The 15,819-nt window shown below is 33.0% G+C and overlaps 1 protein-coding gene across 1 annotated transcript in view; it reads left to right on the forward strand.

Annotated features, from left to right (window-relative positions):
* Positions 1 to 15,819, forward strand: part of HTR2C (5-hydroxytryptamine receptor 2C) — a 295,289-nt gene that overhangs the window by 110,389 nt on the left and 169,081 nt on the right. Inside the window, exon 3 of the mRNA XM_036227088.1 lies at positions 2,217 to 2,530. Within this exon, the coding sequence (XP_036082981.1) occupies positions 2,217 to 2,530 (314 nt within the window). The remainder of the gene's footprint in view (positions 1 to 2,216; positions 2,531 to 15,819) is intronic.

Consider the following 15,819-nt stretch of genomic DNA (forward strand, 5'->3'; position numbering starts at 1 on the left):
GCTTAGGAACTTTGCTTAATATGTAGAAACAGATACAGAAGGGCACCCAAAATGGGAAGACAAAGAAGCAGAAACCATATGAAAAAAACAGAACAGAGATCCAGATATAATGGAGTCAAGTAATCTAACATATGCCGAGTTCAAAACATTGCTTAGAAAGCTGCTCAATGAACTCAGGCAAAATGTAGATGAATTCAGTGAGAACTTCAACAAAGAGATATAAAACATAAAAATGGAAATGAAATTATATAAGGTAACCAGTCTAAAATGAAGAACACGTTATCTAAGATGAGAAGTACATTAAAAGGAATAAATAAAGGAATAAACAAAGTGGATAAAGAAAAGAATAAAATGCCTTATCTAGAGGACTGAAAAGCCAAGGACACGCAATCAGAATGGCAAGAGATGAGATGCCAAGACTATAAAAATAATCTAAGGATCATGTGGGACAAATAAGGGTCCAAATAACTGAAGAAAATTGAGATTTGAACAGCTGTTTGAAGAAATAATGATGGAAAACATCCCTGACCTGGTGAAAGAAATGGACATAAAACCCCAGGAAACTCAGAGAATTCCAAAAATCAGGGATCCAAAGAGGCCCACACAAAGACACATCATAATTCAAATGCCAAAATTTAAATACAAAGAAAGAATATTAAAAGCAGCAAGAGAAAAACAGATCATTACTTATAAGGGAACATCCATAAGACTGGCAGCTGATTTCTCAAAAGAAACTATGCAGGACATAAGGGCTTGGCAAAAAATATTCGACAAGATGAAGACCCAGGATTTACAACCAAGAATACTTTATTCATCAAAGCTAACATTTAGAGTTGAAGGACAGATGAAGAGCTTCCCAGACAAAAGTAAACTAAAGGAACTTATCACCACCAAGCCATTATTACAGGAAATATTGGAGGGACTTCTTTAAGAAGGAAAAACATGTATCAAAAACAAGAATAAAGAATGGTAACAACCACATTCCTATCAACAAATACCTTAAATGGAAAAGAATTAAGTGCTCTAACCAAAAGATAGAGTGCCTAAATGGATAAGAAGACGAGACCCTTACATATGACAAGGAAGGGGACAGAAAAAGATATTTCTTTGATGGACCTAGAATGTATTTAAGTCAGACAGAGAAAGATAAACACTATACGATTTTACTTATATGTGGAATCTGAGGAAAAAAGAGAACAAACTAATCAAAACAGACTCACAAATATAGTGGACAATTTGGTGATGGACGGAGGGGAGGAGGGTTTGTGGGGCTGGAAGAATGTGATGAAGAGTTAAAGCAGTACAAACTAGTAGGTGATGGTTGGTCATGGGGATTAGGAGCATGGCATAGGGAATGCAGTTATCATTAATACTTTGACTAGGTGGAGGGAGAAATTGGGAGGATCGTTTTATGAACTATATAGATGTCTAACCAATGCACTGTATACTTTAATTAATTAATTAAAATAAATAAATAAAAAGAATGCATAGATTTTGTGTATAATGAGAATCCTTGATTTTGGATGTTTTAATGTCATATGTTTCATCTCCCCAATTCCAGAAAGAATCTTAGTTTAACTTTCTGGCACAGAAAATTGTTTGGCACGTGTTGTACCAGTAGAGGAAATTTTCTCCCATGTAAATAATATCGGGGCTTAACAACCACTACTTATAATCTAGTCTCTGCTTAATATTCATTAAATAACTATTATTGAACATAGAATACACATAAGACAGTCATTAACAGATTTTAAGCAGGAAATATTGAATATACTTGTCTGTCTTATCTATTTTATTAAGGAAAATAAATGATAGTTTATTAGACAATTTAAGAACATACACTTTGAGAGGACACTTAATGTATGTAACTTAAATAAATTTCACATCATCATTGGGGGAAACTAACTTATAATGTGAAAACATCCATCTCTGAACTTCAGTCTCTAAACTTTAGTCTTTTCATACTGACCTCATGAGGTTGTCATATGAGATCAAATGAAATTATACATACATATTTCAGTAAGCTAAGTGCCTGACTCGATAAAAGTTAACATTCTTAGGACAGAGAGAAAAGACACCGAAATTTAATTGGAAGACTAGAAATAATGGTGATGATGATGATTGTTGATGGAAAAACAATTGTTTTGTATAAGCAATTTATTGGGTTTACGCAACATAATAGATACCTGAATATTGTTTTTCTTCTTAATTTTCAGTGTGCACCTAATTGGCCTATTGGTTTGGCAATGCGATATTTCTGTGAACCCAGTTGCAGCTATAGTAACTGACATTTTCAATACCTCCGATGGTGGACGCTTCAAATTCCCAGACGGGGTACAAAATTGGCCAGCACTTTCAATCGTCATAATCATAATCTTGACAATAGGTGGCAACATTCTAGTCATCATGGCAGTAAGCTTGGAAAAGAAACTACACAATGCCACCAATTACTTCTTAATGTCCCTAGCAATTGCTGATATGCTAGTGGGACTACTTGTCATGCCACTGTCTCTGCTTGCAATCCTTTATGGTAAGTTTAATTTTATTCATTTTTCAGTCTTAGATTATATCATAAATTTGTGTCAGGTATCACAGTAAACACTCATAAAGTTAAATATTTTGTTCTTATCATTTAGAAAAGGAAGAAAAAAGCAAACTGTGTGACAGAAGGAATTGGATGTGTGTATAATTATTTTAAAAATCAGCAGTCTTTAAAAAGCAAAACATTTTGTAATATATTGAAATCATACATAGTTATTCTATTGCTTAGTGTCATTTGTAAACAATGATAGTTGGCTTACAATGTACAGAATGAGACAGTGACAGAAACGTGCTCCCACTCCTATGTTCTGGACAGTATACATACATAGTACCATCTCTTATGCAAAGAAAAACAAAGAGGCTATCATCTTTAATAGATGTATTTTAAGTAACCATTTTTTAAAATGCTGGCAAAGTGCTTAGCACATAATAAGCATTCAATAATAGCTATTCTTCATGGAGTTCACAATTCATGTTTTTATAAGGAGACAGGGGATAACAAATTAATTACTAATATATAAGTGCAAGGTCACATTATCACAATAAAAATTCAGGCATGAAAAGTTTTCATATATTGATTTTAGAGCGGTTTTTAAATTTTTCTTTTCATTATTTTGTCATCTCTTTGACCTATTTGCTTTAACATAAATTTTGTTTTTAGCTAATTGTTATAATGAACGATCAAATCACTTATACTAAACTACAAAGTGCCTTTATTGGGAAATTGGAGTTTGAATTTAATTGTTGATATGCTCATCTCACAAAAGAGTGAAATAGACTTCTTGTTCCCTGAAGTGTATAATGGAGTTAGACCAGAAGTAATACTGAACGTGTATCTAGTTCTCAAATTCTAAAAGAAGATCACTGGATCTAGAAAATCTTTCACGAAACAAAAATTATTTATCCTGCTCTAAATATACAATAGTAATAGATTACCTTAACAAACATTTTATAAATAGTTTTCTCAGAAAATATGCTTTTCTTATCTTTATTGTTTTAATGATGCATTAACCTCAAAGCATAAATATTTTAACTACTCGGTGAGCATTTTACCACTCACAAGCTCCCAAATTATGTAAGAAAGGTTACTGGAATTAATTTGCTTTAGAAGGTATACTTGATCTTGTGGTGTCTCTTTCATTTTACCAGTTTATCCTTTGAAAAATACATGGATGATACAAAAATAGTATCAGCCTAAATCTAAATCTAACACATCCATCTTCCAATCCAAACAATAAAGAACAACAAGAACTACACAATACCACCACCAAATTTGGGGAACAACCAAATTCAAAATTATCTTTAAGCAGAAAAATAAACAGGAGATCGCAATGAGCTATCTATTAAGTTCCCACCACATGCTGTCGTGTAGAGAAAGAGCAGTTCAGGAAATACTGCATGAAAGAGAGAAGAAGAAAGCTAGTAAAAAGCTTAAGGTTGATCTACAATCATTGCAAAAAAGAAGGTTTACCCCGGTTACAAAAATTCTCAAGTTTTTCTGTAAACTCAGCCTTTATGGGAATGATTTAGAAGTGTGCATCAGACTCAAGAAACTGATCTTGGAAAAGAAACTCTTTGGTGATATAAAGGGGTAAAAAAAAGAAAGGGAGAGATAAATTTTGAAAAAAAGTACAGTTAAGGGGAAAAAAGAGGGAAAATTTATCAACTTACAACAGACACAAAAAAAGTCAGCAGATACCTATGCATCAACCCTACAACCTACTCCCCTCCACTGTACCCCAAAAGCCATCCTTAAAGAAACCATACTTTGTTATATGGAGAGAAGAGACCACACTTGAGTGTAGAAACCACTCATAAACTGCCAATCATGTTCATATAAATTCAAAGATGCAACTAATCTTAGTCTATACCAAGCTACTATAAAAAGAAAGCAGAAGAGAATAGAAAAGGCATTTGATAAAAATTTCCACCAATAAAAATTTACCAAGAAAAAGAAAATTATAACAAAATACTGCAAACAAAATGAAATTTCCTCAATCATTGAAAGTATGAAAACAAATGCCTTGAAGTAGAAATCTAAAACCTAAAAAAGAAATGGACAAAAAAATTTGATCAGGCAAAAGTTGATGAACCCAGGACAAAAAAAAATAGAAGAAAAAGATAAAATGATATCAGAAATGACCATTCAATTAAAAGTTTCTAGAGAATAGATTGATATAAAAACTTAATAAAGAATATTAAAGCAAAACAGGGAATCAACAGAGAATGAAGATGAGATAAAGAAAAAAGGAAAAGGAGTCTGAAAGAAAGTGCCTGAGACAAAAGACCAGCAAAAAAAAATGTGTGTATAATGAGAATCCTTGAAAAAAATAATGGAACAAGTTAAATTTAAAACTATAGGAAAATTTTCCTGAAGTGAGTCTGAATCTACAGTTTGATAAGGCCGAACCACTACCAGAAATGTGACCTAGAACAGTCAACTCTGAGATATATCTGAGACTTTAGATTTGTAAAATAAAGAAAAAAAATCTTTAAGGATTCCAGGAAAAAATAAAGAATAATTTACAAGAGCAAGAGAATTGGACTAGCCTCACAATTAACAAAAATAATAAAGCAAACCAGCAACAAGAAATATTTTTTAAAAGGAAAAAGTTTTAGGAAATACTTTTTTTTAATCTATAAAGACAGAAAACAGATCATTACTTTCCAGGGGCTGAAGGTGGGAGGATGACGCCAAAGGGGCATTTACTTTGGTATTATGAAACTGTTTTACATCTTCATTGTGGTGGTAGTATGTATATTTCTCAAAATTTGAACAACTATAAATTCTAGTATTCATTTTAAGAGGGTGAATTTACTATATGTAAGTAAAACTTTAAGTTAAAATATGTCTTTATGCAGGAATGTTTTCAATTTGAGGAGGTAGAAACCCAGAGGAAGGATTGCTGGGTCATGTTGTAATGCCATACTTAGTTTTTTGAGGAACATCCACACTGTTTTCCATAGTGGCTGTACCAATTTACATCCACATCAGCAGAGTGAGGATTCTTGCCCACAACCTTTCTAACACTTGCTGTTATTTGTATTGTTGATCATAGCATCCTTACAGGTATGGGGTGGTATCTCATTGTGGTTTTGATTTGCATTCTTCTAATAGCTAGTGAAGGTAATATTTGAAGTGTACACTTGAAACCTATATAATTTTATTAACCAATGTCAACACAATAAATTTAATTGTAAGAAATTTTAATTAAAATGTTTAAATAAAATTAATTAAAACAAAATTAATCAAATAAATAAAAATAAATAATTAAATAACATTTAAATTTGATTTAAATTAATTAATCAACCAAAAATTAATTAAATAAATAAAAATAAGTAACTAAATAATAATTTAATTAAATTTTTTAATTGATTTTTAAAATTTTTTAATTTAAAAAAGTTTTAAATTTATTGTGTCGACATTGGTTAATAAAATTATATAGGCTTCAAGTGTACAATTCAATTATCGACTTAGCTAGCTATTAAGAAAGTGAAAATCAAAACCACAATGAGATACAACCCCATACCTGTAAGAATGGCTATGATCAATTTGGTGACACAGTGGATGGGGTGTTGGGGGCTGGAAGAATGAAATGAAGGGTTAAAGAAGTACAAATTAGTAGTCGATAGATCATCACGGGAATGGGGAGCATGGCATAGCGAATGCAGTTAGCAGTAATATGTTGGCTAAGTGGAGAGCCAGGGGAGGGAGGGAGCAATTGGGAGAATCATTTTATGAATTATATAGATGTCTAACTAATGTAGTGTATACTTGAAACTAATTTAAATAAATAAATTAACCAAAAAATTAACCATCCGAATGGGAAAATATATTTACAAGCAACGCCTCTGATAAGGGCCTAATATCTAAAATATACAAAGCACTTATATGACTCAATAACAATGATAAAACAAACGATCCAATCAAAAGATGGGCAGAGGATCTGAACAGACACTTCTCCCTTGAGGACATACACATGGCCAAAAAATATTTCAAAAGATTTTTATCATCGCTAGCTATTAGGGAAATGCAAATCAAAATCTCAATGAGATACCATCTCACACCTGTTAGAATAGCTATAATCAACAGGGCAAGCAATAACAAATGTTGAAGAGGATACGAAGAAAAATAAACCCTCATACACTGCTGGTGGGACTGCAAATTGGTACAGCCACTATGGGAAACAGTATGGAGGTTCCTCAAAAAACTAAGAATTGATCTACCATATGAGCAAGCGATTATCCCTCTACTGGGTATTTACCCCAAAGACTTGAAAGCCAATTTTCAAAAGGATATTTGCACACCGACGTTCAGAGCAGCATTATTTCCAGTGACCAGGACATGGAAGCAACCAAAGTGTCCTATGATAGATGATTGGCTAAAGAAACTGTGGTGCATATATACAATGGAATGGTATTCAGCCATAAGAAGAAATGAAATACTGTCATTTGTGTCAACCTGGATGGACCTCGAGAGAATCATGCTAAGTGAAATAAGCCAGACTGAAAAATTAGAAAATCACATGATATCCCTTATCTGTGAGATATAAACCTAAAGCAACAAATGAACAGGAGAAACAGAGACTCAGGGACATGGAAAATGGACTAGTGGTTATCAGAGGGTAGGGGGTAAGGGAGGAGGGAAGAGGTAGACAGGGTAAAGAGGATCAAATATATTGTAGCTGAAGGAAACTGGACCTCTGGGTGGTAATCACACAATAGAATACATAGATGTCAAATTATAATGTACACTGAAAATTATAGAATTGTATTAACCAATATTACCTCAATAAATTTTAAAAAAATAGAAATATATAAAAATAAATTAAAAATAAAATAAAACTGAGACCCCCCCCCCATCCCCCCAAAAATAAAACCTCTAAGGAAACACACAAACTGCACATCAGCATGTCTGAGTGTGGAATCTGCACAGAAGAGCAACCACAAGCCAGAAGTCCATATGTCTGACAGTGGACTGAGAAAAACAAAGAAGCTTCCTCTTACAACCTGAGCTCCCTGTAGAAAGAACAGGAAGGGGAGAACTTATGGCAGGTTTCCTTAACAGCCCTGTTTTGGAGAGCTGTGAGCTCCATGCAGCCAGTGGCAGTGCTCAGGCATCAGGGAAGAAAGCAGAGAAAATGGGGACTGCAGAGAATCAGGGATGGCTGAGAAATAACAGTTGATTTTTCACCAGCAGCAGTTGCAAAGCTGAGGCTGAACAGCAGCCCCCATCCTAACCCAGAAAACCCTTCCCTTCATAACCTCTGAGAACAAACACTGCAGAGCCCCAGGGGAAATGCTAATGCTACCAAAACTGTCGCTAACACTGACGGACTGACACTGAGGATAGCATGCATGATTAAGCATGTACGAAGGCAGAAAAAAATCATTATTAAGGCTTTATATAAAAGAGGAATCCAAGAGGCTTAGACACCACCACCCGGAAACCAAAAGAAAAACGTCTTTTTTGCAACAGGCTAGAGAGACTTTTATATAATAAATCTTCTTTCTGCAAAAAAAAAAAAAAGCTGAATACATTTCCACTAACGCCCAGGTGAAGAAATAGTCTATTAAACAACATGAACAACCAAGGTAACAAGGCATCTCAAGAAGAAAGACAAAAATCTCCAGAAAATAAGCTTACAGACATAGAAATATGCAACTTAAATGACTGAGAATTCAGGATGGTACTTCTGAAAAAACTCAGTGAGATCCAAAACAATTCATATAAACAATTTCAGAAGTAGAAAAAAACAACTAGATAAGCAAAATGAGCTCTTTAGCAAAGAGATTGAAACCCTCAAAATAACCACATAGAATTTCTGGAGATGAAGAACACACTGCAAGAGATGAAAAATGAAATAGGAAGCCTGGGAAATAGAGTCCACCAAATGGAGGAAAGGATCAGTGATATCAAAGACAGAAATCTAGAAATAAATCAGAAGAAGAGAGATACTGAAGAATGAAAAATAAAGAGAAATACAAGAATAAGCTGATACCATCAACAGAAGAAACATAAGAATAATGGGCATTCTTGAAGAGGGAAAAAAATGAGCAGAGACTAGAAAGCATTTTAAGACAAATAGTTGACAAGAATTTCCCAAATATAAGGAATGAGCTGGAGCTTGGAATTCAAGAAGTTAACAGAACACCCAATTACCTCCACCCAAAAAGGCCTTCACCAAGACACATTGTATTAAAATTATCAAAAGTCAACGACAAAGACAGAAATCTCAGGGCAGCCAGGGAAAAGGAGAGTGTAACCAATAAGGGAAAACCCATTAGATTACCATCGGGCTTCTCAGCACAAACCTTAGAAATCAGAAAAGAGTGGAATGAAATATTGAAACTACTAAATGAAAGGAACTGCCAGCCAAAAATAATGTATCCAGCTCACCTCTCTTTTAGATATGAGGGAGAATTAAAGATCTTTTGAGACATACAAAAATTCCAAGAATTCTCCACTATGAGGCCTCCGTTACAGGAAATACTGAAAGGAGTCACCTTAGCTAAAACAAAATGACAAAAAATATATATATAATGAGGATTAAGGTGACTGGCAGGCAGAAAGAAGCAGAGGAGTGCAACCCTTATTATACAGGGCATTATAAGCATAAAAAGTAAGAAAAGAATTGCTATGGCAAGATAGTAATGAACATTCAGCATACATAGGGACAAATTAAAATAGCAATGACTGAAAAGGGGGTGATTCAAAGATCCAAATTCACAAAGGGAGATGGATATAAGGTACGAAAAAAGAAAATTTATGAATACACACACACACACACCATCTTTTACATATTGATAATGAAAACCACACATTAAAGATTTAGAACTGAAGTAAATAACATCAAACAAGAAAAACCAGAGGCAAATCCAACAAAAGCCAACTAGAATAAAGAAAGCAGAAACACAAAGACAAAGAAGCAATGGAAACACCGAGCTCCCAGAAAGCAAAAGATAAAATATAAGAAGACCTCATATTTCAATATTAACCTTAAATGTAAATGGACGAACTCACCAATAAAAAGGGACAGAGTTTCAGATTAGATGAAAAAACAAAATCCAACCATATGCTGCCTCCAGGGAACACATCTGAGTTCCAAAGACAATTATAGACTCAAAATGAAAGGGTGGAAAATGATATTTCAAGCAAATGACATTTGGAGAAAAGCGGGATTAGCAGTCCTAATATCACACGAAACAGGCTTCAAAATAAAAAAGATAAAGAGAGATAGTGAGGGACATATTATAATGATAAAGGGAATCATGCACCAAGAATACATAACTTTTCTTAATATCTATGCTCTGAATCAGGGAGCCCCCCAAAATATAAATCAATTACTAACAGACCTAAAGGGAGAAACAGACCAAAACACTATCATACTAAGGGACCTAAATACTCCACTGTTGGATATGGACAGATCATCTAAACAGAAAATCAATAAGAAAATAACATCCTTAAATGACACCACATGGACCAACTTAGACCAACTGGACATAATTGACATTTACAGAGCTTTCTATCTCAAAACAGCTGCATATACATTCTTCTCTAGTGCACATGGAACATTCTCAGGGATAGACCATATACTGGGACACAGAGATAGCCTCAACAAATATAAGAGGGTTGAAATTATATTGACCATATTCTCTGATCATAATGCTTTGAAAAAAGAGGTCAACTGCAAAAAGAAAGTGGGAAGAAACACAAATACATGGAGGCTAAACAACATGCTACTGAAGAATAAATGAGTCAAAGAAAAAACAAAAAGAGAGATCAAGTGATACATAAAAACGAATGATAATAATAGTAGAACATATCAAACCTTTGGAAAACAGCAAAAGCAGTCATAAGAAGAAAGTTCATATCATATCAAAAACAAGAACAAGCCGAAATAAACAACCTAATGCTTCATCTTTAAAAACTAGAAAATGAAGTACAAATGAATCCTAAGTCAGCAGAAGGAAAGAAATAATCAAAATAAAGCAGAAATAAATGAAATGAAAAACAGGGAAAAATAGAAAAAAATAAATGCTACAAAGAGTTATTTCTTTGAGAAATTAATAAATTTGACAAACCCCTGGCTAGACTCACTAAAGAAAATAGAGAAAGGACACAAATAAGGAAAATCAGGGATGAAAGGTGGGAAATTACAGCAGACACTGCAGAAATATAAAAGATCATACAAGAATACTATGAAAAAGTATATAACACCAAATTTAATAACCTAAAAGAAATGGGCCAGTACTTAGAAAAATGCAACCTTTCTAGACTGAATGAAGGAAAACTGGATAATCTAAATAGACCAATAAGCAATATGGAAATTGAAAGAGTCATCAAAAACCTACAAAACATTAAAGTCCAGGACTAGATGGCTTCCTGGCTTCCCCAGTGAATTCTGCCAAACATTCAAAGATTTAATACCTATTCTCCTCAAACTCTTCCAAAAAATCGAAGAGGAGGCAATACTTCCCAACTCATTTTATGAGGCCAATATTACCCTGTTACCACAACCTGGTAAAGGTAACACACAAAAAAGAGAAAACTACAGACCAATATCTCTCATGAACACAGATGCAAAAATCCTAAATAAGATACTAGCAAACCGAATACAGCAACATATTAAAAAGATTATGCACCACGATCAAGTGGGCTTCATCCCAAGGGTCCAGGGATGATTTAACATGCGCAAATCAATTAATGTGATACACCACTTAAACAAATTAAAAAATAAGAATCATATGAACATATCAATAAATGCAGAAAAAGCCTTTGACAAGATACAGCATCTATTTATGATCAAAACACTTAGCAAAATCAGTATAGAAGTAAAATACCTTAACATAATAAAGGCCATATATGAAAATCCCTCAACCAACATTATACTTCATGGTGAAAAACTAAAAACCTTCCCTCTAGGATCAGAAACAAGGCAAGGCTGTCCACTATAACCACTGTTATTCAACTTAACATTAGATATCCTAATGAATGCAATCAGGCAAAAGAAACATATAAAAGTTATCCAATTACAAACAAAAAAGTCAAACTGTCACTCTTTGCAGATGACATGATTCTCTATATAGAAAACCCTATAGACTCCACAAGAACACTGCTAGAAACAAGAAACACAGTTCAAAAATTCATAGCATTCCTATACCCTAATAATTAAATGTCAGAAAAAGAAGTGGAAAAATAGTTTCTTTTTCAATTGCAACAAAAACTATAAAATACCTAGGAATAAATTTAATGAAACAAGTGAAGGACCTATATAATGAAAACTATAAGACCCTATTAAAAGAAATCGAAGAAGATACAAAGAAATGGAAAGATATTCTATGTTATTCGATTGGAAGAATCAACATTGTGAAATGACCTTATTACCTAAAGTATTATACAGTTTTAATGTAATCCCCATCAAAATCCATTGGCATTTTTTAAAAAATAGAACAAAAAATCATCAGATTTGTAAGGAAACACAAAAGACCGTGAATTGCCAAAGCCATCATGAGAAAAAGGAATGAAGCTGGAGGCATTACTCTGCCCAACTTCAAATTAAACTATAAAGCCACAATAATCAAAACAGCTTGATATTCACAGGAATACAGACAACCAGACCAGTGGTACAGAATCAACAGTCCAGAAGTAAACCCAAGTTTATATGGGCTTATAATTTTTTGACAAAATAGCCAAAAACATTCAGTAGAGAGAGGAAAGCCTCTTCAATAAATGGTGCTGGGAATAGTGGAAAGTCACCTGCAAAAGAATGAAACTAGACTCTTGTCTATCACCATACTCCAAAATTGAATAAAAATGGATTAAGGACCTGAATTTAAGACCTGAAACATTAAAATCATAGAAGAAAACAGGAATGAAACTCAAGGACCTTGGACGTAAGATGATTTTATGGATTTGACCTTGAAGGCGAAGGAAGGAAAAGCAAAAATAAATGAATGGGACTACATCAAACTAAAAAGCTTCTGCACAGCAAAAGAAACTCTCAGCAAGGTAAAGAGACAACCATCCAAATGGCAAAGTATATTTGCAAGCAATGCCTCCAATAAGAGCCTAATATTCAAAATATACAAAGAACTCATACAACTTAATAACAATAAAAAATGATCCAATCAAAAATAGGCAGAAGACCTGAACAGACATTTCTCTCGAGAAGACATGCAAATAGCCAACAAATATATGAAAAGATTTTCAACATCGCTAGCTATTAGGGAAATGCAAATCAAAACCACAAAGAGATCCCACCTCACACCTGTTAGAATAGTTTTTATCAACAGGACAAATAATAGCAAATGTTGGAGAGGATTCAGAGAAAAAGGAACCCTCACACGCTGCTGGTAGGACTGCAAATTGGCACAGCCACTATGGAAAACGGTAGGGAGGTTCCTCAAAAAATTAAGAATTTATCTACCATATAATCCAGCAACCCTTCTATTGGGTATTTAACCCAAATTCTCGAAAACTCATTTCTGAAAAGATATTTGCACACCGATGTTTATAGCACCATTATTCAAGGTGGCCTGGACATAAAAGAAACAGAATATCCTATGATAGATGATTGGATAAAGAAGGAGTCGTACATATATACAACGGAATATTACTCAGCCATAAGAAGTGATGAAATACTACCTTTTTCGAAAACATTGATGGACGTCACAATAATCATGCTAAACAAAATAAGCCAGACAGAAAATGTTGAAAATCACATGATATCACTTATTTGTGGTATATAAACCTAAAAGCAACAAATGAACAGGACAAACAAACAGAGACTCATGGACATGGACAATAGTGATATCCAGAGTGTTGAGGAGAGGAGGGAGCAGAGAATTAGATGGGATAAAGGGGTCAAATATGTGGTTACAGAAAGAAATCTAACTATGGCAGGTGAACACACAGGGTAAATATATATATGCCTTACTTTTAAAGTGTATAGCTGAAACTTACTGGATTTCGTTAACCAATGTCATCATAAAAAAATAAATAAATTTAAAATATATATATATATAAATAATTTAATTTTTTAATAAGAAAATTAAATACGCAAGAGTATAGAAAAAGAAAAGCTATGAAAGGGGACTCGCCCTATGAGATATTGAAACATATTATAAAGCCTTTGAATTAAAAGAATGTACCATTGGACCATACATAGAAAAACAAGAGGAGTAGAATTTAAAAATCTGAAATAGATCCAAGTACAAGTCTATATGTAATATATGATAAAAGTGTCATTCCTAATCACTGGGAAATGGTGTTGGCCAACTATATAGCTATTTTTTTAAAAAATAAATTTAGATTTGACCATGTGTTTAATACAAAAACTCTTAATGGATCAGAAACCTAATGTAAAAAATGAAATGATACAAATACTAGAGGAAAAGAATAGTAAATTCATCTATAATCTATGAGCATGGAAAGAATTTTTAACTATAACTCAAAATTCAGATGTAGGAGAAAAATTTGATATATTCGGCATTGAAATAGTAATTATAATAATACATGGCAAGAACACCATTAGGAAAATTCAAAACAAATAACAAACTCTTAGAAAATATTTGCAACATATATCACAGTTAAAGGGCTAATAATTCCCTAATATATAAAGAATTCCTTAAAACTGAGAGAAAAAATTATAACACTCAAGAAATTTTTTAAATTATCTAAAGATTTGAATAGGTGTTTTGTGATTTTAAAATATATTTTCCGTGTTTTAAAACATTTCTGAATATTTGAATTATTCATACACATTTATATATACAGTCATGAAATATATGACAATGTTTAATGTCAATCATTATAGGAAAAATGCAAAATAAATGACATTGTGATACCATTTTTTAATCTCAAATTGGCAAAATTTATATGCTAGAACTAATAAATTATTTCAACTAGGTTGCAGGACACAAAATCAACACACAGAAGTCAATCACATTTTTAGACTAAGAATGATCATGTGGAAACTGAAATTAAAATTCAGTGCCACTTACAGTTGCTCAAATGGAAATAAAATATTCATATATAAATATAATAAAATATGTACTGCATTTGTACATCTACCATTACAAAGTGCTGATGAAAGAAATTCAAGACCTAAGTAAATCAGAAGACATACCCTGTTTATAGATTGGAAGACAACATAGTAAAGATATAAATTATTCCTGTATTAGTTTTGCTAGGACCGTCATAATGAATTATTAAAGACTGGATGGCTAAAACAGCAGAAATTTATTTTCTCATAGTTATGGAGGCTAGAAATTAGAGGACAATGTATTGGCAGGGTTGGTTTTTTCTGAGGCCTCTCTCCTTGGCTTGCAGATGGCTACCTTCTCACTGTGTCCTCACCTAATCTTTCCTTGTACTGTGTCAAAATGTTTTATTCTTAAGGACACCAGTTATATTGGATTAGGGCCCACCCTAATGCCTTCATTTTATGTTAATTATATTTTAAAAGATCATATCTCCAAATATAGTCACGTTCTGAGGTACATTATGTTTGGGGAGACACAGTTCAGTCTCTAACACTTCTTGAATTGATCTATAGATTTAATGCAATTACTATCAAAAGCTCAGCAAGATTTTTTGGATGTAGACAAACTTATTCTAAACTTTATATGAAAAGGTACAGGCATATTCTAAAAAGAGTTTAAAACTACCTTTAAAAAGCAGAGTGATGTGAAAGAAATTGCTTTACTTTGTATCCAATTTTGCTGTATAGCTACAGTAATCAAGACAGTATTATAGTGGCAGAGAAGCAGATATAGACTAATGGAATACAACAGAGACCCATGTAATTACATCTGATTAAGTTTTGGCAAAGGTGCAAAAGAAATCCAATGGAAAAACAAGTGGTGCCAAAGAAATTGGTCATTCAAAGGCTAAAAGAAAGAAAGAAAGAAACAAACAAACAAACAAACAAACTTGCTCTAAAACTTTATACCTTATTTTAAAAAATAACTCAAAATGGATCAAAAATAACAAGTGTTGAAGAGGTTGTGAGGAAAAAGGAACATTCATACACTGCTGGTAGAAATGTAAATTGGTACAGCCACTATGGAAAACCATATGGCAGTTCCTCAAAAAAATAAGAATAGAATTACCATATGATTCACTAATTCTTCTTCTAGGTATTTACACAAAAACTTTGAAAATATTTATCCACAAAGATATATGCACCCCTATATTCACAACAGCATTGTTCACAGTGGCCAAGACATGGAAACAACCGAAGTGTCTATCGATAGATGATTGGATAAAGAAGA

This window comes from Rousettus aegyptiacus, unplaced genomic scaffold (genome assembly GCF_014176215.1).
Source record: "Rousettus aegyptiacus isolate mRouAeg1 unplaced genomic scaffold, mRouAeg1.p scaffold_m13_p_9, whole genome shotgun sequence".
NCBI lineage: Eukaryota > Metazoa > Chordata > Mammalia > Chiroptera > Pteropodidae > Rousettus > Rousettus aegyptiacus.